The sequence below is a fragment of the Gopherus flavomarginatus genome, chromosome 6 (genome assembly GCF_025201925.1).
Source record: "Gopherus flavomarginatus isolate rGopFla2 chromosome 6, rGopFla2.mat.asm, whole genome shotgun sequence".
NCBI classification, from domain to species: Eukaryota; Metazoa; Chordata; order Testudines; family Testudinidae; genus Gopherus; species Gopherus flavomarginatus.
Window position 1 is genome coordinate 7,913,035 of NC_066622.1, and position 22,869 is coordinate 7,935,903.

General features: G+C 42.4%; 1 protein-coding gene across 1 annotated transcript in view; it reads left to right on the forward strand.

The window, feature by feature from the left end:
* The first annotated feature begins 11,091 nt into the window (after nucleotides 1–11,091).
* Nucleotides 11,092–22,869, forward strand: part of LOC127053174 (monocarboxylate transporter 2-like) — a 61,067-nt gene continuing 49,289 nt past the window's right edge. The window contains exons 1-2 of the mRNA XM_050957452.1: nucleotides 11,092–11,406; nucleotides 13,717–13,976. Of these exons, the coding sequence (XP_050813409.1) occupies nucleotides 13,760–13,976 (217 nt within the window). The 5' untranslated portion in view covers nucleotides 11,092–11,406; nucleotides 13,717–13,759. The remainder of the gene's footprint in view (nucleotides 11,407–13,716; nucleotides 13,977–22,869) is intronic.

A 22,869-nucleotide genomic window follows, 5' to 3' on the forward strand; every position in this document is an offset into this window, starting at 1 on the left:
AAATATCTTGTGTAGCCAAGTAATGCAGAATGTATCCAATATGTACCTATAATGCACTCCTTCATGGGTGCTCTGCAAGGTTTGAACCTGGAATATTTGAATGCAAAAATAGAAGCTTCTACCGCATAAGCCCACTGAGCAACTTCATTAGCTGATGGCAATAATAGCCACGAGAAGAGAAGTTAACTCCACTTTACCCATGAGTTATGTACACACATTAGAAAAATAGTACAAATATTTATATTTAATAAATGAAAGCTCCTAGCTGGTATAAGTTGTAAGGCACCAGCCTGGAATTGCACAAAGCCAAAGAAGCTTTAAATCTGGTGTGTATGAGCAAAGAAGAAACAACATTTTTGGCAACAAAAGGCCAGCAATGCAGAAGCTGCTTAATTCTAAAAGTCTAAAGGAATTTCACCCTTTTGCAAGGCCAGTAAGATTTACAAAAACATTATTTCTAAAGGGCTTAATCTCAGGAGAAACAGATCCTATGAACTCTATTTCCCCTATGACCACATCCCTTGAGCAGACAGATTTCAATACAGTCAAAAATACACAGGACAAAATGTGTGTGCGCCCCATCTCAAATTGTCACTTGCTACTTATCACAGCACAACATTCCGGGATTAGCACTATGAAAGAGAGTCAATTCTCCAGGTCATCTACCTATCCAGTTTGTCAGTCCAGGAGGCTTTGTAAATCTAGCTTTGGAACATTAGCTATAAATAAATAAATAAATAAAACGGGAAATTCTAAAGTAGGAGGAATTGCTCTCGGAGATACCATTTAATGTACAACTAATACAAAGGGATAAATGTCCAGATGTTGTTTGCCAGCTGCCACTGTTTTAAAATGGAGTTGGGCATCCAGTCCAACTTCCAGAGTGCTAGTAAGGTTCCTGTAGCAGATGCAAATTGGGAGGTAACAGGTAGGTTTACACATTTATTATGATCCACCCGGAAAGGAGCCATTGCTGAGATGATGGGAAGTAGCATGGGATAATGCATGGGGTTGGGATTCAGGAGACTGAGTTCTGTTCCCACTGACTAGTTGTGTGACTGTGGGCAAATCACTTCCTTTCTGTTTCTCTTCCCACCCATTGTCTTGGCAGTTTAGACTGTGTGCTCTTCAGGGCAGGGACTGACTCTCACTATGTGTTTGTATAGGGCCAGGCACAGTTGTGCACCAGCTATGAGCAATGTGGTTCGTACCTTGAATGTTTTGCCTCCATATCTATCTAGAGTGCTTGTGTGACCCTCTGTTACCATAGCATCTTGGTGTCTCACCGTCTTTAATGTATTTAGCTTTGTGGTACCCTTGTGAGGTAGGAAATATTATCTGTGTTCTATAAATGGGGAACTGAGACACAGATAAGCTAACTGGCTTGTTCAAGGTCAAACAGGACACCTGTGGTGGTGCACCCGCAGCCCCTTTCCCTCTGTCTATATCTACTACAGTACTTCAAAGAGATGCCTTTAAAAAAAACAAACAATTTGGCCTCACTTTTAACCAGTGGAAGATTTGTTTCCATGCTAACAGGAATAATATTAGTTGGCATTTTGCCTCTACAAAGCTCTTCTATAGTTGTTGGGGGAAAAGAACAACAAGAATTTATTAAAACTAGGTCATAAAGCAAAAGATGGCTAATGGCTTTTAATCTCCAGTGTGCGGTGTTTTGTTCCTATGTTGTTTTGGATGGATACAGAAATCATTACTGGCCAGAAGGTTTATAATCTTAAATTAGGTCAGATTTTGGCTTGAACTACTTGAATGTTCCTTTAAGTTCCTTCATGATAGGTGTTCTACTAGAACTTTGGAAGGCAAATGTTGGGAATCAACCAAATAGAGGAGTATTTCTTCTTCAGTGCTGAAACATAGTGTCTCGATGCATTAAGGACAGTGTCAGATCTCTGTAGAATTTCTTAAGTGTCCAACTTAAATGGAATATTCATATTTGGTGCAGTTTGATTCTCACCGGCTTGGATAATGAAATCATATTGATCTGCATATCATCAGCTTTATTTTTTTGGGCCTCACTACCCTGCTGCAGTGTTCGGATTACAAACACTTCAGGGGACTGTTTTAAATACCCAAAATGGAGTTTTACAAGATAAGTAGTATGGAAACATTCCTATTAAAATTGAGTTGTACAAAACTCTTCTATGAAAGTGTGCACCTGTATTACCTGACATTGATCTTTAAATACTCCTAAGCAATCTATTTATTTGTGTGTGTGTGCAAAATTCTCCCCAACATGGGGGCTCTCTGCATCACTATCCCCATATTAAGGGTGAAATTCACCCCTGAGCAAAGAGCCTGCACCAAGCCTATGACCTTCTTCAGTCCTCCTTAAACCATTAAAGCAGTGTTTACATAGGGTAAAAGTGATGCATAGGTCTTATGCTGGCCCTCTACACAGGAGTGAAATTCACCATGAAGGCTTAGCTATGCAGAGGGATTGGATATCAGCATGTAGCTGGACAAGATGACCTCTTGAGGTCCCTTCCAGCCTACATTTCTATGGGCCCTCTAACAGGTGAATTTTGCTTGCAGGCTAGGGGGAAGCAGAAGGAGAAAAGAATGTTAAAAAAGAAATCCTGAAGAGAGAGAGAGGTACATTGATATGTGTAGAGGGGGAACAACAGGAAGACAGTCTAGCTAATCTATTAACATCCAAGGAGGTGAGAGCATGAAATAACTGAGGTTCCATGTAGTTTTTGTGGAATACTGCCCTTCCTGTTCAATTGGTGCCTCTGTATGGAGTTTATTGGTCCACTGTAGTGTTTTAGGTACCTAGCTGGACCCAGATTCACTAGATCCACTCAAGTTTTGTAGCTCTTTTTTACATCATATAATTGTAATTGTGATATTATCAATATGCTGGCAGCTTTCACCATCTGTCTTTCTTGTTCATCAGGTTATTTATTGCCCTCCTGCAAACAGCTAGAAAGCATGTTGTTCCTTGTTTCTAGATCTTCTACCAGTGCCCCCTTTTTCTGGGCCGAACTTGCATCTTAACGTGGTTGAGGTGATAGAATATCCTAACTTCCTAACCGTCAGGGTGGTTAAGCACTGGAACAGATTGCCTAGCATGTTGTGGAATCTCCATCATTGGAGGTTTTTAAGAACAGGTTAGAAAACACCTGTCAGGTATGATCTAGTTATTTCATAGTCCTGCCCTGAGTGCAGGGGACTGGATTAAATGACTTACTGAGTTCCCTTCCACTCCTACACTTCTATGATTCTATGCCTGAAGGTAGTTATGAGTAAGAAAGAAAGTTTCAGCTCAAAAGGAAAATGTTTGGAGTAGAACTGAACAAATTCAGCACTTCCACCCCATGGTAAAATCTAGCATATCAACATTTGTTTTATCCTAACTTGGGACAAAAAGTTGAAATTTCAAAATTTCTCACAGAAAGGAAATTAGGAAAGTTTTTGGTTTGGAAATTTTTTAATTTTTAATTTTGGCATTTTTGATCAAAGTAAAATGTTGACTTTCCTGAAAATTTAAATGTTTTGGTCTAGTTGGTTGAAATGACCCAGAGGACTTCATTCAAATCGTTTCAACATTAAACTGCATTTTCCTGTTGGGCCTCAAGGAATTTTAGTTCAGGAGCCTGATGCTCTCTCTCTCTCGTGGGCCTGGCTCCCTGACTGGGATACATCTCCCATGATGCACTATACAGAGCTTGGTCATAAGGCAATCTACATTGCATTATGGGAGATGTAGACCTCCAGGGACCTCAACCCATTGGAGAAAATGGGGGCCTGAATGACAAATCCCATAAGGCAAAGCACTAATAGGGAAATGCAGTTCACTGTTTTGTTGAACTGATTCAAAACAATATGTTGCAGTTCAGTTCAACCAAGCAAAATAGTCTGATTGAACCAATCCAAAATGAAATATTCAGAAAATCAAATTTTGGGGGCAAAACTGATATTTCCCCATAGAAAATTTTGGTTTGGTGCAAATTGTGCAATTTACATCAGCAATCATTGTGATGGAAAATTCCCAACCAGGTGTAGTTTTGCTTATGTGGAACAGAACGCCACCAGCCATCACCTACAGCCCCCAACTAAAACCGCTCCAGCGCATCATCAAAGATCTACAACCTATCCTGAAAGATGATCCCTCACTCTCACAGATCTTGGGAGACAGGCCAGTCCTTGCTTATAGACAGCCTCCCAAGCTGAAGCAAATACTCACCAGCAACCGCACACCATACACCATAAACACTAACCCAGGAACCTATCCTTGCAACAAAGCCTGATGCCAGCTCTGTCCACATATCTATTCAAGTGACACCATCATAGGACCTAATCACATCAGCCACGCCATCAGGGGCTTGTTCACCTGCATATCTACCAACTTGATATATGCGATCATGTGCCAGCAATGCCCCTCTGCCATGTATATTGGCCAAACTGGACAATCTCTATGCAAAAGAATAAATGGACACAAATCTGACATCAGGAATCATAACATTCAAAAATCAGTGGGAGAACACTTCAACCTCTCTAATCACTCAGTGACAGACTTGAAGGTGGCAATTTTGCAACAAAAAAACTTCAAAAACAGACTCCAAAGAGAGACTGCTGAACTCGAATTAATATGCAAATTAGATACAATTAACTCAGGCCTAAACACAGACTGGGAATGGTTGGGTCATTACACTAATTGAATCTATTTCTCTACGTTAAGTTCTCCTCACACTTTCTATGGGTCATCTTAATTATCACTTCAAAAGTTTTTTTTTTCTCGCTGACGATAGCTCATCTCAATTGATTAGACTCTTCCTGTTGGTATGCATACTTCCACCTTTTCGTGTGCTCTGTATGTATAAATATCTCCTGTCTGTGTGTTCCATTCTATGTAGCCAAAGACGTGAGCTGTAGCTCATGAAAGCTCATGCTGAAATAAATTTGTTAGTCTCTAAGGTGCCACAAGTACTCCTGTTCTTTTTGCCGATACAGACTAACACGGCTGCTACTCTGAAACCTGTCATGTGGAAACAGTATGTGAGGACCACAGACAGCTGGCTGAGCAAAGACAAACAGAAAAAGAGAGAGCTCCTCTAAAGGTGTTTCAGTGGACATTGGGTGGAGTTTTGATCACTACGCACTACTCCTGGGAGAATCAACTAAGGGTGGGATTTAAAAAATAACAACCCAACATTGGCCAAACTTTACTTCTGTTGAAGCCTATAGGCACTTTACCATAGATTTCAGTGGAATCAGAGATAGACTTATACTGATACAGAATACTCAGATGAATTGAGACCCAAACTGCCTTCCTCGGTCTAGGCTTCATCTACACTACGAGATTATGCTGGCAAAACTATGGCGCTGTAGTTATGCTGCTATCGTCCCTGCAGATATGGCCTGAATGCTTTTCAAAATATCATCCTTATTTTTTTCCAGTAAACTTGATGCTCAGTTTTCTAACCCAAACGATTTGTAGATTCCGTAGAACGTTGAGGAAATTCACCTAGCTATCAAGTACACACATTTAATAATAAATCTAGAACTATGCTAATGGTTCCAGGCCTTTAGGACAGATCCCACCTCACTGTTCCACCTACTCCTTATGTTATATGTTGAGACTAGTTTGTTAGGCCGTCTGTGGACAACCCAAAGTTCTGAAATGTGAAGTTTATGATCCCTTCCCCTAATGGTTTCTGAACCGTGGTCAGTAGTTCACTGACTGTCCGTAGAACCCTTGCTGATGGATCACAGAGTGCTATCTTGTGATGTGTCACTGGCAGTTTCTCCTTTCCAGCTATTAAACTGAATTAAAAGAAGTTAAAGATATATATATTTTTTACTTTTCCATATTAGCTATTGGAACCACTGTCAAAGTGTGTAGGTGAAAAGCTGTGTGATCATGCTTTTAGTGTAAAGTACATTCTCACTTAACTTCAATCAGTTTCTCTTTTCCCTTTGCTGTATTAAGTGTATTCTGGTCTTTGTGTATTAAATCTGGTCAATGACGCAGATAACATACTTGATCTTACATCTACAAGACCATGGACAACACTGAGATACTCACCTCAAACACATCGCTAAACTCATCCATTTCATTCTCACCCATAACAGTTTTACATCCAAGAGCAAATACTTTGTCCAAACTATGGAAAAAGCCAGGGGTACTAAGATGGATCCCCAATATGCAAACATTTTTATGGACCATCTTGAGGAAGAATTTCTGGACAAATGTACCACATAACCAATGATATACCTGAGATGCATCAATGATATTTTCATCCACTGGACAGATGGTCTAACTCCTGCCTATATTTCCACCACAACTACTACCCAGCCATTAAACACTCCCTAGAACATGCCTGAACCAGCATCAACTTCCTGGACACCATGATCAGTTTCAGCAATGGAACTCCACAAACATCTATATACAAGAAATCCTTGGATCACCAAACCCCCCTTCACAGATCCAGTAGCCACTCCAAACAGCCAAAGAAATCAGTTACCTACAGCCAGGCACTCAGATACCACAGAATATGTTCTGAGGAGAAAGTCCAGAATACATACTTAAAACCAAACAGGGACACTCCCCAGAGAAGTAGATTGCATTATGGAATGGGCCACTCAAATATCATGAGAGAACCTGCTTCAGTATGGAAAAAACAAAACAAAACCTTCCAACTGCACATTCCAAGCTGTCTCCTACTATCCCACACTGGGAATGCATACGGGCTATCATTAAATAGTTACAACCTATACTCGATAGAGACCATAGCCTGAAAGAAATTTTTCCTAAGCCCCCTCTTCCGGCCTTCAAACAAATCCCCAAGCTCATCATCAGAGGCAATCTCCTCACAGACCAAGAGACATCAGATCAAAGCAGCACCAGACCCTGCCATAACAATAGATGCAAACCCTGTAGGCCTCCACTGCTGTGATGATCAATGCCCACCACAACACATCTTTGAAGATCTATGGGTCCTATGCATGCCTATCACAATAGGTGGTGTACCTCAGCCAGAAGTGCCCCATTAACAACTGTGTGGGTCAAACCAGACAATCATGAGCCTCTCAAATGACCTCACACAGAAAAATGGTAAAAAGCAAAAACGCCATATCACCCAAAGGTGAACACTTTTCACAAAATGATCATGTCTGATCTTTCAGTCCTCATGCACCTGTAGTAAGAGGAGGCCCTAAGATATAAACCTTGGTATCACAGGCCCGGTATGAGGCCTGAGGCCTGAACTAAAGTAATGGTCAAGACTTTGATAACAGAAAGCAAAGTTAAGCTGTGAGCCAGAGGCAGGCCCTGCTCACAGAAGCTGGCAAGGAAAGGGCTGATGCTGCAAGAAGATACGTACCTAAAAGGTACTGAATACTAGAGATCAGAACATTCACATACTTGCACATTCCACACAGATAACAAGGAACAGGCTGACCCATCCCAATAACAAGGCCAAAGGGGTAATATGATGGATGGAGTTGTTTTGTTCGAACCAACATGTACAAGGTGAGAGGCGTCACCTTACTACGTAGAGGGGTTGTACCTGGCTACATAGAGGGGTTGCACCTCAATACGTCAGGAGTGATGAGTAACTTGTTTGTACCTGTGTATAAGAATACATCCCTGAGGCGGTGTCTTTGTCCGGCTGAGGGGCAGTGGAAAGTCCCACCATTGACTGAGCCGAGTCCATTGCCAAAGGGCATTTTCTCGTAGTATGCCCTGAGCTAGAGTAAAAATCTACAGGGAACTATCATTATGTCCAATACGGCAATAAACCTGGCCGACGTGCCTTCGTACCTTACTAGAGTCTGTGGTCATTGGGAGTTCTCTTGGGGTCTGCTGTGTCAGCTATCTGTGCAGAGCTGGGACAGCAGACAGAGGGAACACACGCATGCAGCCGAGTGATATCAACACTGAACAGAGCAGAGCACTACGTCGGTAGCATCTGACAACAGCACCTTGTCTCTACTATTCTGGGACCAACACAGCTTCAAAACAGCAATATATAGTACTTGACCTTACTTAGTCAAATTACTTAGGTACTGTTTAACGAACGATGTGTACTTAAGTTAACAATAAACACACTCATAAACATGAGACTGTAAAGGTATTTTAACTATAACTTTACAAGGTCAATGATTTGACTGTACTAAAATGTTATCTTCTAGTTAATTCTCAGAACTATGTTTACAATTCAAAGCTAGACTGTCTGAATGGCAGGGGCCAGCAGATATGTCCATGGCCATTGGAATATTGGTCAAGTGTCCATACCTTTATTATAACCCTTAGAAATCAAGCAAGATGCCTCCTAGAGGCAACCTATCCTGGAATAATTACCCATTGTTGAAAATGAGCACCATTACCATTATCACTTTGCTTCTCTCGGATTATATAACCTTTGAGATACATTTATGAATATGGTGATGTTTATAATAACCAACGCCTTACTCTAATTTGGCTTAAATTGTGAAGAATAGCCATTGGCACCAACTATAATAGGGGGACATACAAAAAGGAATGCACATACCATAATGCCACAGCTTGCAAAACCCTTAGGAGATTTCACTGTGGGAGAGAACGGAGTCATTCCAAACCTCTGGCCTTGGAGCTGGATTTCAGAAAGAAAGACAAGCCAAGAGTACTAAAATTTAGTGAAAAATAATTATCAGAAAAGACAATGTGCAAAATTCCCCCCTTACGTTAAAAATCAGGAGAATAGGAAGTTTTGACCTGAGAAAATATTCTGTATCAGAGTAATTTGTTTAATTTTGGATCAAGAACACATGATGCAAGCATGGTTTCACCAATTCTTCCCAGAATACTTTGTGCCACAATGATCAGACCTGGCCATAGTAAGACACTGGGTTGCAAATGCTAGTTTCCCAGACCGTGACATTATAACGTGCCATTAAAAATCCTGCATTGTGTGACTGGGACAGTGTCTTGTCAGAAGACCATAAGTTAGCACTGCTTTTGTGTGGTGATGAGCCATGACCCATGATTATTACTTTGGCAGAATACCAAATTCTCTAGTACTAATTCCATCAAATAAAAAGTCAGCTTTGTATGCTAGCACTTTCTTTGTGGTTATGATCAGGTTTGGACAGCCTAAAGATCTCTAAGGAAGTGTGTTCTGTACATGGCCTTGTGATGGGGTGTCCACACAGGACTGGAAGGGGTTAAGGTGGTCAGGTATAGGGTGACAAGATGTCCCAACTTTATAAGGACAGTCCCGATATTTGGGATTTTTTCTTATACAGGTACCAATTACCCCCACCCCCGTCCCGATTTTCCACACTTGCTGTCTGGTCACACTAGTCAGGTAGGCCTATTAACTCCACAGACTGCATCTGGAGGAAGAGCCAGGGAGCAGGGAATTGGTCCGAAGCAGGCCCATAAAGCCAGGAAGCTGGCAACAGAGAGGGCTGCTGCTGCGAAAGGACAGTCACTCCTGGGAAGAGTGTTTGGAGACAGCAGAGGTGGGAGTTTGCAGTCATTCACTGGGAAGAGGGAGGAAGCATGTAGGCTGTTAACCTATTACAGAATGCAGGTTGCCTAGACCTATTCAGTAATTCCAGGTGAGTGTGAAAATGATTTAATTGTTATTGTCAGACAAAATATTCACTCTCCCAGGGAGGCCCTGCATGAGTTTTTTCAGCATTTTGTTTTTCAGCAATACTGAAGTACAAATGATACTGAAAACCCATATGCACCTTGATGCTGCAGAACACGTAAGCATATGCTTAACTTTAAGTCCCACTGAAGTTAAACACGTGCAAATGTTTGCTGAATTGGAACCTCAACTTACAAGAGTTGAAAGTGCTTAGTACCTCCCAGGATCAGGCTCTTATCAAAGGAAGGTCTGTGAGGAACAATAGAGCGAGGGGTGAAGCAACAATAGCGGTGGCTGTACAGAGCAGGAGAACACTCAATTTTGCACTATAAAACAGGAGGGACAGTATGTAACATTGATGATGTATGTATTGCATATATAGTATTGATTCATTTCTGCATTATCGCTGATTATAATCTTTAAAATAACACATTGAAACTACTTTATCAAGAGCATATACCTTTCACATCCTTTAATTGCTAGATATCTTATCACTCTCAGGATGTTGGGTTATGCTGGCATAGCTATTGTACCATCTCAGCCAGCCAGCCCCATACCAAAGAATATATCTATGGTGTGACTGACACTATCCCAGCCTGGCATGGACCCATCTTTAGGGTCTGCTCAGACAACGTTTGCCCAGGCATAGCTCTCAGTGAGAGGTGGGGTGGAACAAAGCATACCACATCAGGAGCTGTGTGTTCTCATTACCAGGTTAGAAGCAATAATTCTGCTTTTAGGAAAACCTAAGTGAAAGGGAAGTGGAGCATTTGTAGCAGAATGTTTGTAAATACTATTGTCACAGACTTGAAAAAGAATAGATTTTTTTTCATATTTGTTTTGAATCCTATGAATCAGAATGTCATTAAAATAAGAGTTAGAAGAAAACCAGCTTCCTGTGTCTTTTAGGAGCCAATCCAGTTCTCTTCTCTGGAGAGAAAGATATTTAATTGATGGGAAAGACCCTCAGCTGGTATAAATTGACCTAGCTATATTCTCCCTGAAATTTTTTTCTTTGAGGAATAAGCTAAACTTCCTCAATTCTTTTTTTCTTGCCACTTTACTGAACACCGTTTACTCTCCCGTTCTTCAGGGTGGTCAGCTATCAGTCAGGTACAGGATGAAGTTCTGATCTACTTCCTCTGAAGACATAATTTTCCTTTAGTTTTACTCCCTTTGTTGCAAACATAAGAAAAACATACAGCTGTGCTGAGGCAACAAATGACAGTCCACCTTCATTCTCCCTCCTTGCTGTGGAACTGGTCTTTTCCATCAATTCAATACCTTTATCTCAAGAGAAGGCAACTGGAGTGGCTCCTAAAAGCCACAGGGAAGTGATTTTCTTCTGACTCTTATTTTATTTGAGTGATTGGGGAGTGGGGTAAGAATGTTAACGATGCAATATCCCCTCTAGTTTGTCTCGCTCCTGGACATAATCTGATATTCTGGCAAGAGTCAGGCATACGCCAAGGGCTGCCCACCAGGAACTTTCAGTCAGCTCTCCAGAAATTGTCAGCCATTTGCTGGAGATCCTGTGGAAATCAGTAGCCGGGAGAGTCAGATCCTCACTCCCATGCGGTGCTGGGGAGACGGACACCCTGCGGGGCCAATCACCTGCTGCTTATGCAATTGAATTATTCTTTTAAGCAGGGATAACCTGCAATCAAGAGGCTTTCCCCTCCCATCTGAAAACTGTACAATGAAGCATTTACCCTAAGAAGAGGGCAAGCTTTGTTTTTTTTCCCTCTCTCTGGAGGGGAAGCTCGACTGCAGTAAGAACAGCTCCTAGAAATCAGCTTCTAAGGTAAGTCACCTCCATAACCTTTCCAGCACCGCTTAGTGTAGGGAGAAGTTCTGGGCTCCCCTTATCCTTCAACTCCATGCCCATATATCTCTGAGCTGCCAAGCTGTCCTGGGGCTCAGCAACATTGGGTCCCCCATTTTCAAGACACAACCCCCCAAGAGTGCCCATTATTTAGCCCAAGAGACCTTTGAGGAGCTGGGTCTTTAAATCTATAGAATGAAATCAGGTAGAGGACTGGGGAAGGTTCTTGGGAGAATCTGCATATTGGAGTGGGGAGGCAGAGAAGCTGTATGAGAAGAGGAAAAACAGCATTACCCCTAAGACTCCCTGCTCTGTGATTCTGTGCCGTTGTTAAATGACAGCCCTCATCTCTTCGCTGCCAAAAACTTTAGACACCACCTATCTAAGACTCTCAAACTTCTGTGGACATAAATGGGGGCCCTGACACCAAAGAGGGGCCACCAGCTCCTAGCCCCTCCAAGTGTCAGATGACCCAACTTCCCATTCCCGAATTGTGGTGCATACTGATCCCTGAGACCCTCAAACTCAGGGGTATTTATTTATAGCACTGCTAAGCTTCAGGGACCCCATACCTGACTCCTCAGACCTGACATCTGAGCCCCTTCTCACCAGACTTGCTCCTCTAGCCCTTTCCCGGGTAGTTCTTTCTTCCAAGCCTTTCCTCATACACCTCCCATCTTTGAGCTTCTGTCCCCAAGAGCCAGCAGCTCCTCCCCTCTGACCTGGCAAGTGCTGCAATAGGTATAAAGTGCAGAGAACCTCCAAGGTTCAGCATCACTTTCCAGTCTCCTCAGAGACCTACACCATCACCTTCTTCCCTCTTGTGATCGTCTCCCCAAGCTAGGAATCTGCATCAGTATCCCCCCCCACCACACAAACACACACACAGAGGGTGATATAAATCTCATCAGGGTTCTAGCTTCCACTCTGCTGGTGTGGAGCCTTCAAAAGACTCCTGGATTGTCACTGAGCGAAAGAGATGTTTCCAGACAAATGCAGGAGATGCACTTAATAGGAGAGTGAAATGAAATGGCAGCGTGTGTATGACTAAGCAATGACCTTTTAACACATGCAACGGAAGCAGCAAGAGAGAAAGTAATGTTGGGACACAAATTTGCATTCTGGAATAGTCTCATAGAGTTTAAGGCCAGATCACCAGATCATCTAGTCTGACCTTCCGTACATCACAGGCCACACTAAACCCAATAATCAAAATTAGACTAAAGTATTACAGCCCTAAGGAGACTAGACTATTGTGCGCCTTAGAGAATAGGAGGGACTGAGGTGTCCCAATGTCCAACATTCCCACAGTGGTGATGGCCATCACCCACACACTGCAGAGGAAGCTGGAAAAAACCCAAGGTCACTGCCAGTCAGACCTGGAAGAAAATTCTTTCATGATCCCATATATTATGATCAGTTAGACTCTGAGCATATGAACAAGAGAATGTTGTGAAGGCCAAGGCTATAATAGGGTTCAAGAAAGATCTAGATACATTCATGGAGGATAGGTCCATCAATGGCTGTTAGCTAGGACAGGCAAGGATGGTGTCCCTAGCCTCTCTTTGCCAGAAGCTGGGAATAGGCAACAGGGGATGGATCACTTGGTGATTCCCTGTTCTGTTCATTCCCTGTGGGGCACCTGGCATTGGCCAATGTGATAAAACAATACTGTGCTAGATGGACTGTTGGTCTGACCCAGTGTGGCCTTTCTTGTGTTTTTATCTATTACTGCTCCATGTAGACAAGTACTTACATGTAAGTAACCATTTCCAGTGTTTTTCTGGTGTTCATTGGATAAACATGGATTTCATTTTTTAAATTTTGTATCGGGAGCATTTTATCAGTGTTTATTGGTTAAAACCTAAAATCAGAAGACCTAGAATATTTTAAGTGACAGATTTGTTTTTCCTCAAATTTTTATCATAAACATTTCGAAGGGACAAAATAGATATTATTCTTTAAGATAAGTTGCACTGAAGACTGATTGCATTCCACCACTTAGCTCTGAATATCTGTATACACCTTACCACTAACCGACTGTAAAAAGTTAGAAACTCTCAGGCTGCCACATTGGAACAGTGTCTTGATGTTTTAAGAGGCAGTTGTGGCAGGGTTATGGTATGGCATCTGCTCTGCCAAGAACAAATGGGTGACTTGAGACACTGGCATTTATTACATATGAATCATCAGTTTTATGTGTGTTCTGATTGCACTTAGTACACAATTCCATAAAGTTTAGGGCTAAATATGAAATGCTAATTTGTAGGTATGCATTTTGTTTTTCAGGACTCCCAGAGACCTGCTTTCTTGGCTGAGATCTAGGTTAGCTATGTCTCCCCCAGCTAACACAGACCTAGACTATACCCCTCCTGATGGTGGATGGGGATGGGCAGTGGTATTTGGAGCTTCCATCTCTGTCGGATTTGCATATGCCTTCCCTAAAGCTTTCACAGTCTATTTCAAAGAACTCCGGATGGATTTTAATGTATCCTACAGCCAGATTGCATGGGTGACTTCCATCATGTGTGCGACTACCTACGGGGGAGGTGAGTGAAACTAGAGTGCTGGCTTTCATTGGGTCAGGAAGGGAATATCTCTGCTTAAAAAGCTGGGTGGGGAAAAATGTTATCCTCTAGAAAGTTTTGGGGAAGCTTAAACGGAAACTCTGGTTTTCTAGAGGCTGTCCTGTAACAACATAAAGTGTTACCATGACACTTCAGAGAATATTGGTAAACTTCTACATTAGGAAATGTTTTAGTGATGAAATCAATATATAAATGATATTGCCAGTTCACATGGTTTTATTTCAAGTCTTGTTATATTTAGGGTGAAATCCTGGCCTCATTGAAGTCAGTAGGAGTTCTCAACAAATAAGTTTAATAAAAGTACCATTTTAAATGGGAAAGGGTGAGATGACTTTTTTGAAAGACTTTACTCAAACTTCTTGATTTAATGATTGTTTTTTCACAAGGGGAAGTTTCTGCATCATATTTTCCTGGCATTTATAATGAACACCTAAATGTGTTTTTTATATAAAAACCATTTTATTCATTTGGGGCTAGATCCTGTGAAGTGCTGTGTTTCACTCAGATCAGTGACTGGGAAAATAGAGTTTTAAAAAATGAAAACAGATCTTCAAAATGTAGGCTGAATTATTATTGACAAAGCCCTGGCTGGGATGATTTAGTTGGGGATTGGTCCTGCTTTGAGCAGGGGGTTGGACTAGATGACTTCCTGACGTCCCTTCCAGCCCTCATAGTCTATGATTCTATGATTATTTTTTAAAATTTTAATAAAAATAAAGCAGGATCATATCAAGGGAAAGGTGTGTACAATCACTGCACATGGATAATTTCTGTTGCTATTGTTTTGTATTTAACGATGACTACCACTGATTGAAAAAAGAAATTGGAGAAATTTCATTCGTTTTTGTCTCAAACAGGCTTAATTTTGTGTTTTAAAATTGTAAAACTTTTTTTTAAAACATTGAAATTTTAGATAAATTTCAAATTGTCATTACTACAATTTTGTGTTTTCCTCTTTTTACACCACATACACTATTTTTATTCTTTGTATTACTCTAGCACCTAGGAACCCTATATAATCTGCAGGGTGGGTTTTTCTCTTCTTTACTCTTTGTTCCTAAAACTTTTCAAAATGTCCTCAACTTTGGAAAAGTTAGAGGGGTAAAAGAGAAAATGAGAAGGGGAAGGGGGTGCTGTGTGCTCACTAGTGTTCATTCTACTATATTTAATAGCAAAGGGGCGGGGAGGATAAAGAGGAAAGCAAAAGGTGAAAACAAATTTCAAAATACCAAATTTCCAAAATTTGGGGGTCTTATGGAATTATTTTTTTGGTCAAACATTTTTTAAGGAAACTTTTTCACAAATTTCATTTTTGAAAGGCCGTTTTTCATAAACTATTTTTCAATGGAATATTTTGACCAGCTCTATCAGAGTATTCCTTGCTTAAGTCATAGGAAAGCTCAGGCTGAGATTTAGGGTGATCAGACAGCAGGTCTGAAAAATCAGGTGGGGGTTATAGGAGCCTATATAAGAAAAATCCCCAAATATCGGAACAGTCCCTATAAAATCAGGACATCCAGTCACCCTACTGAGATTATAAAAGTTTTCATGTGGGTGTAGACACACAACTTTCATTACTTACAGTGAGAATTGTGTGGGAAAATCTCCTTTGGAAATCTCAACTTCAGTTTTTAACACAGCAATTTCTGAGCTAACTATGCACAGAAAAAAATCTTAATTATTTTTAGCAGGAAAAGTTAAAGATTTTTTTCATACTTGGCTAATTCCAAAATGGCTTAACAAACATGGCTGAAATTTTCTGGATGAAAGACGGGCTCTACTGAAATCAGTGGGCATTCTAACATTGACATCAACTGAAATCATAGTTCTTCCTCTCCTCTCAAACAGTCACCTTTAACATGAGTGCTAGAAGCATAGAAAGTGTCATCCCAAAGAGATGAAGTGGATGCTAAGGGCCTAATGTAATTTTTAGAAACCGATTCCGTGCCTGTGATCACTATAATCAGAATCTTGTCATAGTAGCTTCCAACCATGTTAAGGGAGTGCCTGGCAAAAAGCGCTTGAAAGAAAGGGTGTGTCTATCCTGCAGCTCGGAGTGAGCATCCCAGCCTGCATAGGTGGAATTTTAGTTTTATTGAAAGGTAAACTAAGGCAGGATTAGCGTGCTGACCTTGCCTAGTTTACCCTATGGTAAAACTAAGGGCCTTGTCATCACTATGTTTTTACCTCAGAATAGCTTGCATGGGTCAGTTATCCTAAGGCAAAAGCCATGACATTTTTAGCGGTGAAGACAATGCCTAGTTAAACACAGCTTGTGTTGCATAGTGTCACCACACAGGGTGTCCCTAAATCCTGGACCGACCAGTAGTGGAAGAAACGGGTGCAAAGGAGTCTAAAGATTTTGTCAGCATAAGAGAAAGTTGTACTAGTTTAACTTAAATTGTGAGTCAGTATCTTGCTCTTTCTCTGGCTCAATTAATGTCTACAAAATGGAAATCCTTCAACTGGAGAAAATGAAAAAGAGACAGACTGACTTTGTAGCCTGGTGGCTCAGGGCACTCAGCTGGGACATGGGATACCAAGTTCAAGTCCCTCTTCTGGCTATTTTAGAGCCAGGACTTAAGCCTGGGTCCCCCACAGCCCAGCTGAGTAGCCTGATGGTCAGGACACTGGCGATTCTGAACGTCTTTCCCTTGAAAAAATTCTGAGGGGCTTGGTTTCAGCTCAGTGCAGAACAGGAAAAATCTTTGAAATAGCAAACATTTTCTCAGGAAGGGAAAACTTTCTCCACCCAGTTCTAGTCACTTGTTCTAACTAATTGAGGAAGGAAGCAGAGATCCTTTATTGCGTTTACCTTTGGGACACAGTAAAAGCTCAGATAGGACAGTGATGATCGTGGCATTAAATGCCTAGAGAGATTAGACTGCACATCAGCCATGGTCGGGTTTGCTTTGGACTAGAGCTGTGCAGAAAAGACATGGCTGCCTGAAAGGGGATCAGACCCCTGAGCTCTGGTACAGAAGGCTGCAGCTTGATGTTACTGTGGGTAGAGATGGTCTGTTTGCTTACATTTTTCCCACTGCTTTGCTCTTTGTACTCACTGGCTGTTGTCCGCCAGATCAAGCATAAAGTTTTACTATTAACTTTCAAGGTCCTACCTGAATTGCTCTTCAGTGTCATTGAACTCCCCCTGCTACTTGTCCCCTGACTGCCCCCCCCAGGACTCCCACCCCTAAATGCCCCCCAGGTCCCCACCCCTTATCCAACCCCTCTGCTCCCTGTCCCCTGACTGCCCTGTCCCCTATCCGCACCCCTGCCCCAACTGCCCCCTGGGATCACACCCCCTATCCAACCTCCCCTGCTCCCTGTCACCTGACTGCTCTGACCCCTATCCACACTCCCTCTCTCTGAGAGCACCCTCGGGATTCCCACACCTATCCAACATCCCCTGTTCCCTGTCCCCTGATTGCCCCCTTCCCTCCAGAACAACTGCCCCATCCAACTGTCCCCTGCTCCCAGTCCCCTGACCAGGGCCAGCTCCAGCATTTTTGCCGCCCCAAGCGGTGGGAAAAAAAAAAAGCCGCGATCGGCAGCACTTCTACCGCCGCCGCTTCATTGTTTGGCAGCAGGTCCTTCCCTCCGAGAGGGACCGAAGGACCCACCGCTGAATTGCCTCTGAAGACCCGAATGTGCCACCCCTTCCCATTGGTCGCCCAAAGCACCTGCTTGCTGCCCCTGCCCCTGACTGTCCCCTGGAGCTCCCTGCTCCTTAGCAAATCTCTCCCACACGCCCATGCTGCTCAGAGCAGCAGGAGCTCGCAGCCCTGCTACCCAGCCGGAGCCAGCCATGCCGCCCACCCTGCCTGGTAGGAGCAATGGGCCAGAGTGCTGGCGGCACGGCACACAGCGACTGTGGGGGAGGGAGGACAGCGGTGGATGGGCCGGGGGCTAGCCTCCCCAGCTGGGAGCTCAGGGACTGGACAGGACAGTCCCATGGGCCAGATGTGACCCACGGGCTGTAGTTTGCCTACCTCTGATCTAGTCTGACCTTCTGCACGATGCAGGTCACAGGCAGTCTCACACCCACTCCTGTAATAGACCCCTTACCTCTGGCTTAGTTACTGAAGTCCTCAAATCATGATTTAAAGACTTCATGTTACAGAGAATGTCTATGTCCAGTGGCCTCAATAAACAAGCCCCTTTATATTCATTGCAAACAACTGACTCCTGTTTCTTCTCCGTCCAAAGGGACATTGCAACACCCACTAACTAACCTTTTATTTATACATCTTTCTGCACAAGCCATGTATTTGGCCATGTATGTACATAATTTAAAAAACTGCCAGCTTTTACCCCCAGTCAGGATAGAATTAAATACAGAGGCTGAGATTTTCTAAGCTGTGGAGGGGATTTAGCCACACATCCTCTTTTAAAATGAATAGCTAAGTCCCCTGCACTGCTTTGAAAACCTCAACTATGTTATTTCCCTCTTCTTAAGCAACCATTTCCCAAATGTAGGGTCCACTCCAGGATTAAAAGCTAAGTAAGGATATTTGCAATGTAGTAGCCAGGGAATAATTCCCAAGTGAAAACATTCTGGTTATTAGATTTAAAGGAATCGTATCTGTTTTCTCTACATAATGTGGCTTATTAGAGAGACAAGATGGGTGAAGTAATATCTTTTATTAGTTAGTGAAGCTATTATCTCAACTACCCTGTCTCTAATATCTGGGGATCAACACAGCTACAATAACACTCTATTCAGGTTATTCTGATTGAAATACTTGCTTAAAAAAAATCTCATTGCTATGTCTAGTTTCTAGTTTAGGAAACCATCCTGTCCAGCAGTGATGGTGCATGTACCCATCTGCTGTTACCACATAGACCTGGGACTCAAGCTATTTAAGCATTTCCCTGGATAACAAATGAATTATTTCTTGTTGTATGAATTCCTCTGGCAGTTTGGCCTCTTCATTGCTATTAATACTGAAGCTGAGCAAACACCAAGTTTCTGTTTTGACCACTCCTTGACCCCTTGTAAAACATTACTAAATGGGAAGGGACGTCATGAGCTGGAGAAGATTGCCATGTCCCTAGCTGCTTGCTGTGCTGTTACCAGTTCATACCAATACACTAGAACTCTCTTCCAGGGCCAGTTGCTGCCCCTGCCAATCCTGCATGAAGTATGTGAGGATGGAAATGTAGCAGGATCAGTGCAATTGAGCTCTGCAAGCTGCCTAGGCAGCAGGGCTCCTGTGGGCATGTCTACATTGAAATTAGACACCTACGGCTGGCCTGTGCCAACTCACTTGGGCTCACGGGGCTCTGGTTGCAGCGCTGTTTAATTACAATGTAGACATTCAGGCTTGGGCTGGGGTCTGGGTTCTAGGACCCTGTGAGCTGGGAGGGTCCCAGACCTCAGGCTGCAGCCCGAGCGCAAAGATCTGCACCACAGTTAAACAGCCCCTTGCCCTAAGCCCCGTGATCCCAAGTCAGCTGGAACAGGCCAGCCACAGGTGTCTAACTGCAGAGTGGACATACCCTGTGTGACTCTGCACTGCAATTGCCACACATCCCTGATTTGTGGCAGCTAGTCCCATACACCTGCAGAAGGAACAAGGGATTTCGAGAGGGGTGTATGTGTTGGAGGGACTAGGATTTTCACCAAAATACCCATTGGGTTAGGAGGCGAACGTGCTGTCAAGGCTGGTTGACCCTCTCTGGTCTTCTATGCACCCTTAATTCCCATGCAGCTTCAAGCCCACGTTTCTTATTAAGTCATTCTGCTGGTAGCTATTCCTCATTACCTGGCTCCTCCTTGCTGGTATTGATGCATCTTTGTGCCTCTCCACATCATGGAATGGACAGAAGGATCTGACCCTAAAGAATTTCCTAATAATGGGACTATCCACAAACCTATCCCAATGTTATGTCTCAGTCTTTCCCAGACATTAACCACTAAGTGAGACAGTTTAATAAAATAGCCAGCTGTATATTTCACAATTCCAAAGAGCACAGTCTTTGGATTCCCAAGATCTGTTCTTAGGCCTTTATCATAAAATCCCACAGTGGGTTTTGGATTGCTTCTGGCACACTTATTGACATAAATTCTCCACACTAGTCCACCTCTGCAGCTCCCCACAGTCCTCTTTCTGAATCGGGACCTAACCATCCCTAGAATTAATTTAGTTAGCGGATGGCAAATGCAGAGTTCAGGGGATGCAATGTCCTGTACTGCCATATAGTTTGCTTTATTGGATAGGTTTCTTTTTCTCACCCATGTCAATGACTGTGCATGCCATCCTGAATTTGGGATCATTGTCTGTTCCTCGTAGCTCTTGTAAATATCCAGTACCTTGGTTTATACCTGTAGTCTCTATTTGCATTGTTTAATTACTGTTCTGCTAAACAGAAACTCAGAAAGTGAAGAGAGTGAACCAGCTGCCCAGGCCCCAAATATATCTCCAGTGATAGTGTGTCTGATGTCTGGGAGGACTTCAGGTCACCCACATCTCACTCACCAAATGTACAAATGCTAAGCAGGTTGATGGAACCTGGGGTCTCCAGCCCAATTTCATCTGAGAATGTGAGTCTTCTGGGGAACTGAGCCTGAATTTTGGACTGAGAGAGCTTTGTTTGCTTTCAGATTTCCCTGTGAAATGTCCACCCAGTTCTAGTTAATGGGGAATCTGAGCAATTGTACAGATTACAAAACGTCACCCTGTGAGGTCTAGTATCTAACTGGTGGGATAACACCTGAAACTGAAATTCAGTGCATGAGGTGAACACCCAAAATGCGTGGTTGACCCTGATATCTGATAAAGCTAATGACAGTCAAAGTTTTTGTCCCACCAAGAATCTCAGTTTGACTTAGATGAGTGAGGTAGATGTGGTACAACTGCCTCTCAGATCCAGATAGGGTGACCAGACATCCCGATAAAATTGTGACTGTCCCGATTTTGAGGAGTTTGTCCTCTGTCCCAACCGAAGTATGGTCGGGAAGCCATTTGCCCTGATAATTTGTTTTGGAAGTTTTTTTTTACACTCACCCATCAGGATCTTTGGCGGCAATCCAGTGGCAGGTCCTTCAGTCGCTGACGGTCTCTGGCAGCATTTTGGTGGCGGGTGCATCTGTCTTTGGTGGCAAGGTTTATTACCTGCCACTCAAGACCCAGACGCGTGAGTGTAACAATTAAAAAGGCACTCCCCTTCCCGCAGTGGTCCCGATATTTTCCACTTAGTATCTGGTCACCCTAGATTCAGAGCATGGCTATAAACAATGGCGGCCCATTCATTTGCAGTCCTCCTTATTGCTGGTTTCTCACTAGATCACAGCACTGGGAACAGAATAAATAAGTTTTCATTTATTTAAAACTCCTAACTTGCAACTATTACTGCTAATAAATTCCTAAGGGCTGGAGGGCCTGTGGCTAAACGCTCTTGGAAGGCATTTTGTGTTAACTTTGGTTAGTCATGCTCAGTGATGAGGAAATCCAAAGTCTTGGTCAAAAGAGAAGAAAGCTAATACTGCCATGAGTTCTGCTATGGCTATTGAGAGAAACTATTGATACGTCTTCAAGCTTGAATGTTATGACTGCATCTGTTTTAGATCTAGTGCAAAGGACTTTATGGAATTAAAAACCATTGTCGAACAATAATCCACAGTAATATGTACTGATCCCTTGAGCGAAATTAAGAATATTGTAAGAATTCTAAACACAATAACCATTTTCAAATGTACCAGGTAATCTCTTTCCCAAAATGAGGTCACACTGAGGACATTAATGGAATTGTTGGATGCGAAAAAGTATCTGGATTCCACTGATGTTACAGTTTATGGGGAATTTCACCCTATTGGCCAGGTTGAACTACCAAGCATTTGCCTTGAACTGAAGTTGATATCTCAGATGCAAGTGATTACTCAGCATAGTGTAATCTATCTTGCCATCTTGCATATAGGTTCTATATAGTAAAACCATTAAAAAAAACCTGGTTTGTTATGTAAGGATAACAAATTGTTTCTGTGGAGATCAGTGAGTAAAGAACTTGAACTGGTTCAGGGATTTAAGGTTTATCTATGGTAATTGTTAGATAACTTTCAACCCCTCTGAGAATTCAGTGGCACATGAAAACTCTGGCTTAAATACTGGTCTAAGGAAACATTGACTCTATTGATTCACATTAGTTCTTGCACTCATGTATGGCTGGGTTTTCCCTTTGGACTCTAATGACCATGCTTCCTGTGAAATGCATGGACAGCATTCCTCCCCATGACTTTATTAATGTAACTAAAAGAAAATAAAAGCTTTCTTTGGTTGATTAGTGGCATTATAAAGATATACATACTCAGGCCAAAAGCAGTATTTTTAAATAGAATTTTTTACTGTTTTAAACAGCTGTAAATCTGCTTGAATGCAACAAAACAATGCACATTAAGTGGATTAATTATAAGATATTAATGTGAGTATAGGGCTACATTTTCAAAAGTAGTGGTTTTGGGTGCTCAGCTTGAGACACCTAAAGAGATCAGATTTCCAGAGGGTGGGTCTTAGCCTTTTTTGACATCAGGCCCCTTTAAATGAGATACCTTTTTAAAATCAAAATCACCAGGCTCTCTTGAAAAGGCAGATTATAACTGTGATGGATTTGGAGCTGCCCTGTGATAATTTATCAATGTGGTATGTTGGCCTGGTTATCGAGATGTTTACTATATGAATATACTAGGTTACCTCAGTATAAGGCTGTCTGGAAAAACAACCAAGAATGAAAAGATAAAGCCACCTCTCAGCAAACACAAGAGCTATTAAGGGACAATACCTGACCATTGGCTCTGAGGACTCTGGCTTGATTTCCTGCTGAGCCTACAGGGCTGATTTTTGCATGGAAGGGCCAA